The 18540-nt window shown below is 39.3% G+C and overlaps 1 protein-coding gene across 5 annotated transcripts in view; it reads right to left on the reverse strand.

The window, feature by feature from the left end:
• KIF5C (kinesin family member 5C) overlaps positions 1–18540 on the reverse strand; it is a 124760-nt gene that overhangs the window by 38483 nt on the left and 67737 nt on the right. For all 5 annotated transcript variants that reach the window (XR_005586250.1, XM_039495078.1, XM_039495076.1 and 2 more), the window contains 5 exons: positions 18413–18517; positions 17884–18032; positions 12269–12417; positions 6038–6213; positions 2758–2826 (listed from right to left, as the gene is read on the reverse strand). Coding sequence is in view for 4 of the 5 variants with exons in the window: in XM_039495078.1 (XP_039351012.1) it covers positions 2758–2826; positions 6038–6213; positions 12269–12417; positions 17884–18032; positions 18413–18517 (648 nt within the window). In the remaining variant the exon portion in view is untranslated. The remainder of the gene's footprint in view (positions 1–2757; positions 2827–6037; positions 6214–12268; positions 12418–17883; positions 18033–18412; positions 18518–18540) is intronic.

Raw genomic sequence — 18540 nt, forward strand, 5'->3', positions numbered from 1 at the left:
CATAATTTCATCTGCCATTTTGTTACCCAGTCACCCAGTTTTGTGAGATCCCTTTGTAATTCTTCACAGTCAGCTTTGGGATTAACTATCTTGAGTAATTTTCTACCACACTATCATTTGATGATTATCTGTTCTATTCATTCCCTCTGAAGAACCTCTCCTTGGCCACTGTGGGAAGACAGGATACTGGGCGAGATGGACCCAGTATGGCCGTTCTTATTTTCTTATGTAATATGTGGAAAAGCACTGGTCCCAGTACAGATCCTTCGGGGACCTCTCTCACTTCTGAAAACTGACCATTTATTCCTACCCTTTGTTTCCTATACTTTAACCAGTTACTGATCCATGAGAGCATGGGCGACTCTATGTTTTTTTGACGCCCCAAGCACAGCAGTCAGGCAGCCTTCGGCGGCGTTTCTGCGGGAGGTCCGCCCCGGACGCGGATTCGGCGGCGGTTCTGCGGGAGGTCCGCCTGTCCCACACCTTCAGCGTACCCATCGCCAATTTACCATCGAAACCACGGGACCGGCAAACCTCCTGCAGAAATGCCACGGAAAGCAGCCCCCCGTGGCTTGCCGCCTCAGGCAAACCTTGCTGCGCTGGTGCCTGGAGCCACCCCAGCATGAGAGGACCATCTCTCCTATCCTATGACTGTCTAGTTTCCTTAAGAGCCTTTAGTGAGGGACCTTGTCAAAGGCTTTCTGAAAGTCCAAGTACACTAAATCCACTGAATCACCCTAGTCCATATGTTTGTTGACCCCCTCAAAGAATTCTAATGGATTGGTGAGACATATTGTGTTCATCTAGGTTTCTGATAATTCTTTTTTTACACTACGGCTAACCTAGTGAGGAGGGTTTAAAACTAGATTTGATGGGAGCGGGAGACAAAAGCCCACATGTAAGTCAAAAACAAGGGTCAGAATCTAGGTGGAGCATGGGCCATTTCAGGAGGAATAAGGGCGAGAAAAGAGAGAACATTGGGGAAATCAAATCAGTATCTTAGATGTCTGTATACTGATGTGAGAAATATGGGGAATAAGCAGGAAGAACTCTCAAAAAAGATAAGAGGTGGGTGAAGGAGCAAATTTTTCTCTGTTTAATTGATCTCAGTTAACTTGCTGCACTGGTGTATCAGAGTTACTCTGTATTTACACTGCTTTAACAGCAGAAATTGACCCAAGAAAAGCTTAAAATATTTTTTAAAAAGTGTGTCGAACTGCAAAAGAAAGCACAGCAAAAATAGAGAATTTAACTCATTATGAAACATTTCACCTCCTCCAAATTTTCCGAAAAAATACCACAACTACATTTTGGAAGCTCAGCAATAGTGATTTAGCATTTATACATTATTTTACATCTTCACACAATTACTACTGTATCCTCTTACCATCTCTGTGAGGTAGGTAAGGATCACCCCCATTTAAACACACACATTCCTTTTTCTGACACAGACACTGATATAAAGAGATATTAACTGATTCACTTAAGGTCTCCGAGCACATCAGTGGCAGTGCCAGGATGAAAACTCAAGAAAAACTGGTTCCATTTCCCACATACACTCCACTAAACTGTACAGCCTACCCATCAGTAATTCCCAATCCTGGGCATTACTAATTCACCAGTAGTAATAATTTTTAAAGCGTCAGCATTCCCAAGGAAATCAGGTAATTGGCTAACGTCCACCTTTGGCTTGCATTTTACAAGACAAACGTACTGAAAAATGTTTTACCAGCATTTCTCACTTTCAAAACCCCAGAGTTACCATCCTCTATATCGGGGGGATTGGAGGGGGCGGGGCGCAACCTTTTTGGCCCGAGGGCCACATCAGGAAACAGAAATTGTATGGTGGGCCATGAATGCTCACAAAATTGGGGTTGGGGTGCGGGCTCTGGGGTGGGGCTGGGGATGAGGAGTTTGGAGTGTAGGAGGGTGGTCTGGGCTGGGACTGAGGGGTTTGGAGGGTGGGAGGGGAATCAGGGCTGGGGCAGGGGGTTGAGGCATGGGGAGAGGTTATGGGGTGCAGGCTCTGAGCGGCGCTTACCTCAAGTGGCTCCTGGAAGCAGTGCCATGTCCCTTCTCCGGCTCCTAGGCAGAGCTGCGGCCAGGTGGCTCTGCATGCTGCCCCATCTGCAGGCACCCCCCTGAAGCTCCCATTGGAGCGCCAGACGGGGCCATTGGAGCACACAGGAGCCAGAGCAGGGCCATGCCGTGGCTTCCAAGAGCCGGTGGTGCAACCCTTAACCTTGCGCCCTGACCGGAGTGGGGCTGAGCCACGTGGTGTGGCTCACAAGCCGGCTTAAAACGGCTCAGCAGGCAGGATCCAGCCTATGGGCCGTAGTTTGCCCAACCCTCCTCTATATTATGGCCCAGCAATATGGTGTACTTGAATGTGTGCTCATTTAGACTTCAAAATCTCAAGGTGACCAGACTAACAAATTTAAAGTTTAAATCTTTCCATCTGTCACATAAATGGCAACTGACCACACACTTGGTAAGGCAACTCACATCTTTTCATGTATTTATACCTGCTCCTGTATTTTCCACTCCATGCATCTGATGAAGTGGGTTCTAGCCCACGAAAGCTTATGCCCAAATACATTTGTTAGTCTCTAAGGTGCCACAAGGTCACCATTGTCTTATGAAACAGATTTTTAGCCAGTTATGACATCTAGCAGCATAGCTAATACAGTAATGTTAAAAAACAAAAGCTCTTTGTGAAACAAAACTTTTATAACAAAGGTTCTTTGGATTTTTTACCTCATCTTGATCCAACATTTGTTGTTTTAGTTTCTCAGCCAACTGGCTCTGCTGGTTAATTTCATCATCCTGCAATTTAATAAAAAGATTTATTTCTGTAATTTGGATTTGAACCCTTTTCTTTTCTTTTGCAGGACCTGGACAACAGTAATGCCCCAAGATGGAAATGAAATGAGTATAAATAGGGATGGGCAAAAGAAAAAGAATGATATTGAACAGCATGGTTAAAAAATACATTAGTGATTAGATGTCTCAATAAAAATCATAACATGTAGCTAAGCAGGCTTGCCTCAGATCATGACTAAGACACTGGAATGGCAGTAACTGCATCAAGCAAACAAACTGGTAACAGTCAATTTGTAATTGTATAACACAACAAGATCTTCAGTGCTAAGATTGCAGACTTCAGTTAAGGGCTTTTCCAAACACACACATATCTCATCTCTCCCTGCTTACACTGAAAGAGTTCCAAAATCTTGACAGTCATGGTGCCCCTAAAACGGAGCTGCTTTTATAGGGAAAGATCAGTCAGCAGTTTTACCGTCATGTTTGACTTTCAAAAGTTTAAATTAGCTGTGATAATATAAATATTATTTTATAAAAATGTCTGCTGCTCTATTCTGAAAGGAAATAGATTAGAGATAGGTTTATTAAACAAGAACTAGGGCCAGCCCTGAACTTCATTAAAAAAAATACATTGTAAAACATGGAATGTGTACACTTTGTTACATTTATATCTTTCCTTCCCTATCAAAGACCTTGAAGGAAACATTATCCACCTTTGTGTGTCTACTGTAACTCCAGGTGTTCAAGTCTATTGACATTTCAGGTTTTTAGTTAAGACAATATCCTCAGGGCTAGACATTGTTGTTGAATGCAGAAGTAGAACAGAGATGTCTGACTCCACTGAATATATTCTCTAAAATCATGGATTCAGACAGACAGGTCAATCCTGGCAGTTGACAAAGTCACTCTCATCCACTCTTGTTAAAAGGGATGTCTATCTCTAAAGCAATTCAGCATCTAAGTGGCTGCTTTTGTGCCCCATCAGAGTCAATCAGAATTCTGAATTTTCCTGGCGGCCATCCTAAACAATAGACTGATTTCTGATGGCAAGGCTAGCTAACTAGTATACAGGACACTTCACTCTCAACACTTAAGATGGTCTTTCAGATTTCCTGTAAACATAAAATGTGGGTTCTTGTGAGTTATAAATGGGAATGCCTTGTTTTTATACTAGGGAAAATCACCACCCTTCATTATTCCCTGTAATAGTGTAATAATGGATTGAATTGTGCATTCCTATATTTCCTGAAGAAATAAATCTCAAAAAAAGTGCAAGTGACTAGAATATATATAGTTAGTCCTTTGAAGAATAATATAGCCTGTGTGGGTTTAGAGGGGACGGGGGAGAGTAAATAGTTAAGTACTTTATGACTAGAATTTACACCTCTTGATAAGCTATGTGGAATATCTGCAATTTCACCAAGTAGCTCAGATGGTATTTTGAAAATCAAATCAAAGATTAAAACACTGCTTGATATTTCTGGGGTCAGACTGTGCATGGTCCTTGTCCAAGAGCACAATGGAAAGCACACGTTCAAGTAGCCCTAGCACTCTCCCCCACTGCATTCAGGACTCAGAGACAAGTGCAGTCCCTGTGCTCTCCTGAGTCCAACAGCTTTTAGCTATCAGCAGACACAGAGCCAATGCAGCTTTTTATGCATGATTTTCCATTTGTGTTGGACAATCCTGATGAATAAAATACATGAGTTAAAATGAAGTTTTGGTTCAGGAATATTTTTAAGCAATCCTTTGTTTTTGCCAAAAATGTTCATATCTTTTGGCACTCCTAACATATATGCTTATAGTTAAAATCTCCCGAACAGAAGTATTTTCTTTTGTCACCCAAGCCCAACTATTCAGAATGATAGGTGCCCTACAAATTGCTCTCTCATATATTTGAGAAGTACTGATAATGTATTGGACCTGCACAAGACAAATAAAAGACTCCTGTCCCAAGGTACCTGCATTCTAGGAGATTGACATAGATCAGACAAGATGCATTCATTAGAAGACCTAAAGGATGGTCTTAGATTTTACTTGTTAAATTAAAATCTAATATTTTATCTCTGTATCTCATGCTCTCTTCCCTACCTTCTCCTAAATAATGTTGAGATGAGGTGGTAGATAACTGATGTGGGTTCTGGATCTCCTGGAAAAGGTGAGGGATTCAGGAGGAAATGGGTCAGAACCTTACAAATTAATCTCAATCTTTGCCTAGACTTCAATGAGAGCTGTATAGAGACATACATGACAGTGTGGAGTAAAATAGATGGATGCAGCAGATCTGGTGGTGGGACTTTGAATCCTGGATTGCTTTCTACCCACCAAGAAAGAAAATTCATGAGGCTCAAAATGAAAATATAGAAAATCTGTGACCGCCTCACCAAGTAATTATGTAAAATGGTGGATTGCTAGAGGTTTAGTGAGTTTCAATTATATGGCTCTTATCCCAAAATTCACTAGATGTTAAAAAAAAAAATAAAAAAAAAGAACGAAAAATCAAACGGGGCTGGAAGGCTCTCCCTTGTTCTATTTTCATATCAGCTAGTGTGTATTAAATATCAAGCTGTAAATATCAGATGAGCATACTGTTTTTAGGATGATTCACCAGTAACAGAATAGTCAAAGTCTATTTACTGTGCTGTGCAGTTATGGTCACAGTGGGACTGCATAAGGGGAAAAAATAATCCATAGGACCAGTATTTACCATAAACAGAGGCACTCAAGAGTAACAGCGGTGAGAACATAAAGTTCCTATACACAACACAGAGAAATCCCTAAAGGAGTTCAAACAGTTCCACACTACAGATAGACTGAAAATGAGCAACTTTGAGAAAGAAAATTGAAGGCAGTTAAGATATGCTTACAAGCCAAGAACACACACAGACACTAGTTTAAATAAAAGTATATAGCATAGAAAACGTTTCTTAAAACTATATAAAAAAACTGGAATAAGCCAATAGCCCCCTCACCTGTTGGGAGAGGCAGCCTCATAGGTGCCTCTCACCACTGTGAGGGTAGGCAGCCATGTGCGTCACTCGCAAGCTGTGACGATGGAGGTTAGGACTATTCTACACAGTAAATAGAAGGGACTACATCTTGAAGTTTGGGAAGGATACAGCACTGATAATGAAACAGCTAGGGACACGTACCCATTGACTGTTGGGAAGCAGTTTACGTACACAGAGCAGACTCAGAGAAACAATTTCCAGACCTTATCATCCAGCTGTCTGTAGAGACTGGTAATCTCTTCATCGTATTTCTGCTTCTCCTCACTTGAGATGCTGGCAACAACAGGTGCAATGTTGTCAATGATGGGTGTGTTGTCACATGGCTCCAGATTTTTCTGCTCCTTAGCACTGATCTGCTCATCCTCAGGCACTGCTTCTCCTGCAGTGGCAGAGAGGAAACAGTTACAGGAAGCGTGTCATTAGAATCCATGAGAAATAGAGGCACTTCTGAAAACAAGGGTTAGACAAGAGGCCAGGAACTCAGCTGTCACACTGGTCCCTAGTGCAAGTCAGGAGCCTGAAGGAAGAGACCATAAAAACAGCTATTCAGCCATATTCAGGGATGGGATGGCCACACACCCCCACTGGTAATTAGGAGGAGGAGTTATGGTAAGTAAGAGGGGGGGAAAAATCAGACTAATTTTAAAGCGTATTAGGCTTAAGTATCTATTTTCCCCATTTTCCTGTTGTCCTCTCCTTCCCACCCCTATGTACTGCTATAGGAATACAACAGGGTGACCAGAAAGCAAATGTGAAAAATCGTGATGGGGATGAGGGGTAATGGGAGCCTATATGAGGAAGAGACCCAAAAATCAGGACTGTCCCTATAAAATCAGGACATCTGGTCACCCTAGAATACAAAGATCAAACAGCTGCATGAAAACAGCAAACTTCCAATACAGTCACAGAGATTGAACCAGGAAATTGTAACTCTGGGCATCAAAAGTGCAATAATTTAGATCGGTATGCAGTTGCAGAATAAACTTAGATATGATGTTCTTAAACTTTTTTCTTCAGAAGAATTTTCTCTGAAGAATATTTTCTTTACAAAAACATATGTGCATTCCAATTACTAGTCTGTGCAATTCATTGAAAAGGAACAGGCAAGTAGTTAATGCCAAAAATTGAATTGATGTTCATTATAATCTGGTGGGAACACTCCTCTAGTTGGTAAATACTGTGTGTATTGTATGGGGTTTGGGAGGGTTAAATTCCACTATCTGCATGAAGATTTTTTTTAAATCTCGAGAATATCTACAGTTTAAGGCAGAACCTACCAAATTGTTGTTCCATAGATCAAATAACTAGCAGTCACTGTCAACTCTGCAGACACTATCCATAACACTGCTAGGTAAACAAGTAAATAACGCAAATGTAACAAAACAAAAGGAGACATGGTAATTCAACCCTGGGAGAAAGAATAGGGCCTGGGAGTGTAATGATCAATGTTTCCCTGATGTAATCAGACAAAGTTAGTGAGAAAATAAAATTTTCAAGCTTTAAAAAAATTACGAAATTATTAGACATACAACACAAAACCAAGCAACATAGAAATCCTACATTAAAAATATTCCTTGTCTACATTGCTGAGATCACTTTATACAATTAATACTGAAAATGCTAAATCTAATTTATTTTTCACCATTTATGCTATTGATTTAGCTTTTGCATTTCGCTCATATTAAACAATGAAAGCAGATACTTTCTGCCCTTGGGAACTAGAACAGTGTTGTTATGTTTGGGTTCCCAAGATGTGTAAATAACATCTACAAAAAAAAGTTCAAACATTTTAAAAACCAAAAAAGAAAATTAAAATGAAAAACTTTTTCATTCATGTTGCTTTATGTGGAAAAAACAACCACCACCAAAATTTGGATCTTAAAATTATATGACATTATCCTTCTTACTGGAACACACAAGTCAAATTCTGTCCTTGGGTATGTGCACACTTAATTGGTGCTGACTGACTGTCCTTGGGATTTGTACACACATCTTTGTTTCTACTACAGCTTCATTTGGACAGAAAGTCACCTTTTATGGAGCCTTCCACCAAACAATGCTATTCAGAAGGTCAGCCAGCCAGCCAATAATATATTTCTGATTGCAGTTAATCTGCTTGTAGGCCAGGCCAGTGAGACAGAATTGGGATTGAGAAAGTGCATACATTTAAAAAAAAACAAAAAAAAACCACATTTGCTGTAAGAGCTGGTTACTCTGCATACAGTCATGCATCTTTGTTCCCTTTTCTAAAATGCTACTGGTCCTTCTAGGATGGAAAGGAGATTTAGAAAGTTACATTTAACAAACATACAAGCATATTAGGAGATGATAAATTCCCAGCACTACACAAGACCCAACACACCAGACAAACTGTCTCCATGGCAATTTCACTGCATTAATGGAGAAATATTCCCTGCACGGAAGTGGCCTGAGTCTCCAGAGATGGCCCAAGAAAGCTATCATTACAGTCAGTTGACTGTAATAAGGAAGACAACCACAAACACCACCTGGGGAAAGAGAGCATTTATATAAACGGAAAGGTTTGATTTCTCCTGCTTTCATCAAAATCAAAAGCAGTTGCCTTCTCCCACTGAAGATTTTACATATGATGTTCAGAATGAGTGTAATTGATCTGTCTTCTGACCACAAATTCAAAGGTTTTCATATCTGTCCATGTCAAATCACTGGTGTGCATTTACTTCAGATTACCAGCGTTTTTTGTGTGTTGCATACAATTGACCTTTCGATTACTAGCTGCAGAAACACACAGGATTTGTCTGAAATAAAAAAATGTTTTTGTAATGACACCATTCAAGTGGTTTTTCCCATAATTACAGTTTATTTTTAATAAGAAAAAAACTGCAGTCAAGTATTAAGTAAAGATAGTCACAGTTAACTATTTGTCGAAATGTCACTATTTGTCAGAATGCTGGAATAGATAAAATCCTATGAATTGGCATTTACATGTTGAAATTTCAATCACAGAAACTATCTACCAAATTATCCTCTCTCTCGCTATATGAACTGAACCCTATGCAGAGAATGGAATAGTAATTCCACTCTTTGTGCTACTCAGAACAGCACATTTACTGATCTCCACAGAAATTCCATCTGAAAGTCACAGGAGGGCAGGCGATCAGATTGACAGTCTCTAATGCAGTCTAACAGATTGCTTATTCTAATGCCAAACTCACACCTAGGAGATAGCCAGCTATACTAGAGGCACCAGAAAGTAGAATTCCATGCTGGAAAATAGTGATGAAAAAAAATAAAAATAAAGGTGAGAAATTAATAAGATCCTTTATAAATGTTAGTATCTCCTCTACTGTGCCTTCCTGTGACCCTATGTGAATTTTAGTACTTATGAAAGATACTGTAAACTGCTTGCAGTTTTGCCAGCTGAAATAATGGGTCTAGCTCCAAAATTTGCTGTGCAGCTTTTTACTTCCAGAAGCTGTCGATACGCTGGAAGAGAACAGAGCTCTGTGCAATTAGTGATAGCAGTTCCAGAGGTCAACTTCTGCTTTCAGCTGCACCAGTGTAAATCTAAAGCGGCTCACTAACTTCAGTGCAGTTACTACAGATTTACACTGGTTTAACTGAAAACGAAATTTGGAGCTAGATGCCTTATAATATTATTGTTATTGTTATTATGCTAGTTTAATTATTTTGTAACAAACCACAGTGAAAACCACATTAGAGACAATCTCCTATAGGAAAAAAAATCTTAACATTACATTTTTTGGTCATAAATTTCACACTTATTTACCAAGTAAATACTATACGATTTCATGACTACAACAGCCCAGTTACTCCAGATGTACCTAATTGAAGGCCATAGTAACAAATAAATGACAATATAATTTTCCATTCATTATGCAGTTAGACAAGCAACTGTGTAATTGCAGCTATCAGATCACAGAATCATAGAATCGCAGGTTTGGAAGGGACCTCAGGAGGTCATCTAGTCCAACCCCCTGCTCAAAGCAGGACCAAACCCAACAAAATCATCCCAGCCAGGGCTTTGTCAAGCCTGACCTTAAAAACCTCTAAGGAAGGAGATTCCACCATCTCCCTAGGTAACCCATTCCAGTGCTTCACCACCCTACTAGTGAAAAAGTTTTTCCTAATGTCCAACCTAAACCTCCCCCTCTGCAACTTGAGACCATTACTCCTTGTTCTGTCATCTTCTACCACTGAGAACAGTCTAGATCCATCCTCTTTGGAACCCCCTTTCAGGTAGTTGAAAGCAGCTATCAAATCCACCCTCATTCTTCTCTTCTGCAGACCTAAACAATCCCAGTTTCCTCAGCCTCTCCTCATAAGTCATGTGGCTCCAGCCCCCTAATCATTTTTGTTGCCCTCCGCTGGACTCTCTCCAATTTATGCTCTAGAAAAGTTACCTGAAATTGTGTTCATTTGCAGTAAATGATTTCAATTTAGTGCTTAATATAGAAAAAAATCATTTAATCACAAATTCCTTCATTTCTTTTGAGCAAAGCCATTGGAACACACCAAATTTGCAGGTTAAAATTAAACAAAAGACTGTTTTCAGATCTTGCTTAAAAAAAATTTAAAAAAATACCAATATTTTGCCCCATCTGGGTGTTTTTATTAACTCCAAATGCAGAAAATGAGCTTTTCCTAAAAGTTATTACAGACAAGTATGAGCATGAGAGGGATGACCAACGTGTCCAATTCCAATATTACTAGTATCTTTATATAGGATTTTTTTAAGCTTTGTTGAAAACTAGGATCTTCCTTGCACCTATGGATTTCCAGCAGCATAAACATTTCACCTGAGTGGTAAAGAGTCAGGAGATTTGTGCCATACCAGGAAATGAGCTAAACCAGTGGAGGCAAGACTAGGATGACCCAGACAATGGCAGGCATTCCTAGGCTTGGCTGCAAGTGGTTACAGCCTGATGGTCAGATCAACAGTTCCAGTTGCTGTGAGGTGAATATGCCATTAATTAGATGTTTGTTAAGTGTGATAAACATAAACTTAAAGCAATATTGATTATTTAGGCTTGGGGTTCGTTTTGGTTTTTCATATTTTAAGTTTTAGTTCTCTGTTACATATGTTCCTAAAGTATGCAATAGAGACCTGAAACTTTAAAAAAAATCCATATCGCAATAATTGATATTACTTATATAGGCTCCTAAATTGTTGTTCATGGACTCCTCCTAATTTTCTCAACTGCTAAACAGCATTAAGAGACACTAAAAATATATACTTCCCTAATACTACTTTTCCTCATAAGCAATGATGTAGTTGCAACAGACATTATGCAATCATAAATCTGAGGGAAACGGTCTACATACTCATGAAGAGGAGGAAGCAGATTGTTCATGAGACTTTCTCTGTAAAATATGGCCCTTACTATGGATGAGTTTGGGACCTCTGTTTTATCTACTCTGAATTGGATCGGTTTGGGAAAGTGACAAGCTAGCTTTTGAAGAATATCATCTCTGTCCTCTCTCAAACCCTTAGAAGAGACTGTGACCACCTCTGATACTGAGATAAGCACAGAGACAGCTAAGGCTGCTGTTCCCCATAAGGGCAATGAAGGCACCTGCAGTCACAAAGGGTATGTCTACACTGCAGTTAGACACCCACGGCTGGCACAGGCCAGCCGGCCTGGGCTCATGTAATTGAGATCCAGAAACATGGGCTCGAGCTGCAGACTGAGCTCTGTGACCTTCTCATCTTGACTCCAGTCTGAGTCAGAATATCTACAATGCAATTAAACAACCCCTTAGTCCACTAGTCTGGGCTAGCCAGGGGTTTTAATCGCAGTGTAGACATATCCCCTAAGGGCAAAAGTGATCTAAAGAGTCTAAGGAGCAATTAAAATGGCCAACTTTGCAGAGTGGTGATCTTGAAAGGAATTATTCTGCTTTAGCACCGTGATTCAAAGTGGTAAGCAACATCAATTAAACAAAGGCAGAAGATACAGCAATACATCAATTAAGCTGCTATGCACATCCATCCCCAAACTCAAAGGCTTTAAAGTTTCTCCAAAGACACTATGGTGAAATTAGGTACTCACGAAAGTGAGTCCTTAGCACTGTTCTGAGACTAGAACAATGTAGACAGACGCTGTGCAAACTTCCTTATACAACTGTCACTCCAATTCAATCCTGATTTATTACTTCCTATTCCAGTGCTGGTATTCCTCTGAGCGAAAAACCTGCTAGTTATGGCAAATAATACAGCAGGTCAATAGTTCCATTTTTTCTGGTTCTGTAATATATATGGACCTAGTAGACTGAATAATCACTTATCATGGAAGTGTATTACCAGTTCATCATCATTTGGAAATTTTGTATTTTTCTGTGCTGAAAACTTGTATGACTGTTTTGCAATTCAAAGAAAGATTTAAACATCTAGAATGAAAAATAAATACATATTTTGTTTCATTGTTTCTTACCATTTCTCCATCTATTCAGTTCCATCTCCAGATGCTGGATAACATTCTTCAAACTCTTGTTTTTGTCTTTTTCCTTCTCATATTTTTTCTTCCATTCTTCTGCAGTCAGCTCTAGATTCACAGAAACTGTGTTCTTAATCGTCTTTGCTCTGTGTAATAATAAGGAAGGCATGAAAATATAAGTCATCATTAAATTGTTTTCATCACAATATTTCTCAGTGTAACATAGCAGGATTCAGATTTAAAAAAAACAGAACCAGAACATGGAATGCCTGCACGTTAGGAAATAAAGTACAATGCCACGGGTCACTCTTCTCTTAAAGACCTTGGCACCTTGGAGCTTAAATATAAAAATGTTCACATAGCAAATGCAGCAACTGATTAGTAAAGGGATCAAGTCTCAAAAAGCAGATCCACTTTGAGGTACAGAAGTTCAAAAAAAATCCCTTTTAAATTAAAAGCAAACAAACAAAAAACCCACAAAAACCATGCTGCGGGTGGTATTCAGCACCAGAAAGTTTTGCCTTAATTTTCTTCAAGTTAGTTAAAACTAAAGTCTGTGAAGAATTCTCTCTCTTCTTGGTTAGAAGAAGGATTCTGCATGTAGAGTTAGGAACAGATTTTCATGTAAATTTTGAAATTCACCTTGGACAATATAAAGTAACACTGTATACCACTTTAGCACAAAAATACTAAATCCAGCTGAATTTGCAAGGGAGGGGTTAAGTAGGCAGAACATCATTACCCAAATTGTAATGTGGTTGGGATGTCATGGCTAACCCTGTTCTCTCAAAAAGAGAGAAAAAAATTCTTTAGTTACCACAGCTAGTAAAAATGGATAACTTTACTTCCCCTCTAAAGACGGCTCCTTCGATGGCATGCTGCTCCCTAAAGCCATAATATGGCACTGCCTCAGAACTGAGTACAAGTACCGCTTACTAAAATCACAGCACAACTACACGAAGAACGCTGGCCTTTCCCAGGGTGCCTCCCATCCAGATACTGACCAGGGCCAAAACTGCTGAACTTGAGAGATCCTGCCTGATGTGCTCCATGAGGGAAACAGGCCATTAATACTAATAATGTTTAAATTGTTGGTGCTCAATATCTAAAGGCCTTTGCGTGCCTTAGAAAAGCATCCGCAATTATAAACAAAACCATATGCCTTATTATACTGCTAGAGTAAGAAGGCGGCAAAACCCTAATACACATATCAACAGTAACAATGAATGAAGTTGACTCAGTTGCAGTTATTTTATCCCAGCAGTGATTGCAGTTTTGCACAAAAAAATCCCCACACAACCCACCACCCAAAACATGCAGGACAATTAGCAGGGTATCTGCTTTTGAATAGATGTTTTCTAAAAATAAAATGAGTTAGGAATAGAACTGAGCAAATAGCTGATTTTTCAGTTTGGGGGCCAAAGTGAAAAATAAAAAAATTGATTTGAACCTAAAATTGAATTATTAGTTTTTTCCTCACCAAAAGGGGGGGGGGGATTGTTTTGGTTCAAACAAAATACTTTGTTCAACCATATACAAATGTCAGTTTTTGTTTTATTTTGGATCATTTTCAGGTGGTTGTGGGGTGGTTGTTTTTGTTTTTTTAAACTTTTTTTTTTTAATCTAAACTTGGAAACAAAATGCCATTTTGAAATGAAAAGTCAAAACATTTCATTTCAAAACTGTCAAAACAAGCAGTTTAGGTTTAAAAAAAATTCCCCCAATTTTTTTTTAGCTGAAACTATTTATTAAATTCAACTCAAATTAGCAAATAGTTTCAGTGACATGAAAAAAAATGCAGTTTTCAGTGAATTTACTATTCGCCACACAAATATCACCAGCTCTAGTTAGGAAAGCTAGAGTGTTGACTGCCCTTAGATTGCTCAACTATAGAGCCAACCAGAGTGAAGGCAACACTATGAGGTTAAACTTCAAGCAAAGGAATATTAAGTACACCTAGGACAAGCAATTTAACAATCAAAAGATGCAGTGTGTAAAGCACAAATGTAGAAAAACTGACAAATAAACTATTTTTCTAAATAGATTACATCCAATGACTAGCCCAGAGACACAGGATAATTATTAGCTGAACAGCCTAATTATTGTAATTCTCTTAACAAACTTTCTTCATGGCTCCATTAAGTGATTCTAAAAACATGGTTGATAACAAAAAACTCTGAAAACATTATGTCAGCAACCTCCATCTCTCCCACTGCTCCTCCACATCCCAGCCACTACACAATCAATCATTCTCACTTCAATTTTTGCTGCACGTTGGATGCAGTAGTTTTATTACTTGCATCTTTGGCACAGAGAACTATCCTCACAAGTGGAGAACCAGTGTTGACAGGGCCAATTCGATCAGGGTGGATGTAGTCCACTCCCAATAATTGAGAAGATGTCAATTCCAGGAGAGGCAAAGCTGCTTTTGTAGTGAGCCGGCCACACCCAGTCCCTATTCTCCTGTTTTAGTTCACTTACGCATGATTGGGGTGGGGGCGGTTAGCTGCCATAGTGTATCAAGAGAGAGAAGGGCCATGTCTACACTACCACTCATGTGGGCAAAACTTTAATGTGGCTCAAGGGTGTGAAAAAACCACACCCCTGAGCAACATAAAAGTTTTCCCGCATAAGTGGTAGTGTGCACAGCACTATATTGGCAGGAGAGCTTCTCTCGCTAACCTAGCTACCGCCGCTAGTTGGGGGTGGTTAATTATGTTGATGGGACAGCTCTCTCCAGTCATTGGCATGAGGGAGGAGAAGATGAAAAAAATCTTGGGATCAACACAGCTACACCACCACCAATTATAACAATGGAGTATCCTGCTAGTCTGCCAACACACACAGCTGGGCTGGCATCCTGGCCCTAAATAAAAAACATTATACATGATAAAAAATAAAACATATCTTGAGATAAAATTGCTTTCCTCCTCCTAGAAAAATACTTAGCATTTTTAGCATGGAACTTTGTTATTTCTAGTTTTACAGATGACATAGTAAGTGAAACAAACTCTCAGCACTGCGTCTATTATTCATGCAGCAGCAATCAAGGCTCTCGTTAGCCAAGCTGTGCTGAGCCAGACAGTTTCTAAAAACCGATTTGCCTTCTGAACAGAAGGTCCATTTCTGAATCCCAGAGAGATGAAAATCCAAATATAGAAACTGGACTGCCGATGTTCAATGCACTTTGCTACGGCTGTATAAAATGAGGTTTTGATATATATATGGCACTATCTACACACAATGAATGTGAAAATCATTTCCAGTAATGTTAGAGGGGATTAATACATGCTTATGAAGGGAAACTAGCTTTCATGTTCTTACAGCTTTAAAAATATGTTAATCTATATTCACCTAAACTGAACTGCAAAATTGTATGATGTCCAACTTGGTGTGTTCTGACCTTTATCTGTACAAACAGGCAGCTCAGTGTTAACCTCGTCTAGGCCCCCATCCATTGAAGCATTTACTCACAGGCTTAAAGTTAAGCACCTATTTAACTGCTTCACAAGATTGAGGCGCTATCCAAAAAGGACCAGGGACAAGCAATTTATTCAGACAGATGGAGTTGGCACAATAGGGACTATTTATTTTGTTATGTTATGAGGTATAAACCATTCACCAGAATTAACTGAATTCAAAGTGAAAAAATTACAGATATAAAGATGACAACAATGTGACCCCATCATACTGTTTAACAGTAACTCCCTGCTCCTAACCTCTAACAGTGGGCAGTATGCAAGACAATAAGCCACAACTACTGATCTATTACATAGCAATGTTTTTATAATTATTATTATTGCATCCCAATATCTGCGTTTACTCAGTTTCACTACTCAGTTATCACGTATCAATAAGGAGCAAAATGTCTCCAAGAAATGTAATTTATTTTTGCATGATGATACACATTTAAATTAAAACAAAATTAATGAACAAGAAAATCTTTAATAATAATCCCTCAGTCTAAGCATAGAAATGACTATTTCTCCATTTTATAGTGATTTTTGAATTATAATTTTGTCATAACTACAATGGGCCAGATGTTCCATTCCACCAAAAACCCAGAACGAAAGCCCCCATAAAATTCTCCCTGGGGAGTTCTTCCACATGCACCTATTCAAAGTGAGCAGTTTATGGCGCCATAGAGCAGTAAGGGGACAAAGACCCTTCTCCAATGGCAGCAGAACTCACAGGAAGTCGGTCACACTTCCCGTAGCTTGTGTCTGTTTTGCCACGTCTGGGTCCTATCTGCCCTGGCCGGGTCCTAGCAGATGCCAAGGGTAAGTTAATACTGGAGCAGCATCAGAATGTCCATAAGGGGAGAGTGCTGCAAAATGGCTCCACTCACTGTCACCTCTGGCTCCACCCACTAACTGTCCCACACAGCAAAGCTCCAAATGCATAGAGGGGTGCATGCAGCTGAGCCTTTTCACCTCCTCCTTTGCCCCCTCACCTGCCCCCATCCCAATATATTGCAGTCTTTATGCCCCTTTCTGTCTATATGCAAGGAAGGCATCATCATCAGGCACCGATGAAGAAACACAGGTCCCATCCTTCTCCCACTGAAGTCAATGGTAAAACTCCTATTAACTTTAATAGAAGCTGGAATGGGGCCATAATGAATAAAGCGTTGCCAGGTAAAAATTTCCACATTCTTATACCATCCCATGTAAAATGCTCCTTCAGAAGGGTGGGTTTTGCTGCAAATTGTGCACCTCAGGAAACATAACCCAATTTCTGACAGATAAATGAGATTCCAATATATTATACAAATAGTTAAGTAAATTATTATTAATTATTAATTATTAAATTATTATTAAGCAATTATTAGCACATATTGTTTTGTTTATCAGTCATACTTTTGGAAATTACTTGTTTTGTGTAGTGTAGCAAAGACTCCATAGATTATAATAAAAACAACTAGTTATTCAACGAGTCTGGCTTTTTTTCTTTTCTTCTCTCTTTTTTTTTTTTTAATACAAACTCCCACCATGGACTTCATAGAACTGTTTCTTGTGGACCAGTGTGTGACAAAATTTTCATTCTTGCCTTCATCTCCAGGCATCTTTAAAAGTGGCAAGATCCCATTTATGCATAAACCTACTGAAACAGACATTACACACAAATCCACATTATACTCCTCCTAAGAGGCGTCAGAAAATGCTTCCTTTGCAGTCCCATCAGGTACATCAAGGTGTCATTCAAGGGAAAACTAAACTTTAGAAGCTTCAAAAGCAGCCTCAAGTGAAAGCAAAACCAGATGAAGCAAAACCAGAAGTTGGTTAGCTTGGGGATGAAAAACACAGTGCTGTTGCCATTTCCACAACATTTTAAAATGATGCTACTGTGCTTAGCCCTTCCAGGAACAAGAATTGGCTTTGAACTCTTGACCAGTGTAGTTTCCTGCCATCGTAACATTTATTTTTTCTTATAATCCAAGGAACAACCATACCATTTGTATTTCTGTAGCATCCTTCAGGACAAACTAAAAATTTAAAAACGAATGTCCACCTAACATAGTTCTCTTCTAAACACTCTGCAGTTCAACTGGTTCAGAACATGCTGCCAGAGCAAACAGAAGAAACAATGTCCAGGCCAATGCTGGAACTCACCTTTGTCCAAACATTAGGGTAGACTTGGTTTCTGCTTCATTGAAGATGGAGGGAGAACAGCAGATAACAATGGTAGTTCTGCAGTTCCCACCTAGGGAGTCTTGAAGAATTCGGGTCATTTTGCTGTCTCGGTATGGAACATGGGTTTTCTAATTGAAAGACAGATACATTACTCTTCAAACAATATTTTAATAGGGACATTAGAAAGACCATGACGTACCAACAATTTAGACTTCACTGAGTTTGCAACGTGTGACATAGGAATACTTGTTTTAATTCTACTAAGATGTGTTGTGCCTCCTAATAGCTCAACTGGTAGTCATTAGGAGTTAGTTTTCATTATACTTTCTAGATTAAATAGAAAAAGAGTGTTACATTAGTTTACAGTTCAAAGCTAATATTTCCCTTTCTCATTTCTAAGTGGAGATGTCAGCTTATTTCATGTATCCATGGTAAAGAAAGCTGACTGACAAACATAGCTTATTATTATTATTATTTAGTAGCACAAAAGGTAAAAAGGATTACTTACAGTTCCCTCTGCCAAGGCTGAGATCACGTTGCCCAGAGCAGACAAAGACTTATTGATATTTTTAGCTTCATCAAGAACAGAGCCCTCTGCTCCAGTTTTGCTGACCTACCAGATAACAGAAATAAGTC

This window comes from Mauremys reevesii, linkage group 11 (genome assembly GCF_016161935.1).
Source record: "Mauremys reevesii isolate NIE-2019 linkage group 11, ASM1616193v1, whole genome shotgun sequence".
NCBI lineage: Eukaryota > Metazoa > Chordata > Testudines > Geoemydidae > Mauremys > Mauremys reevesii.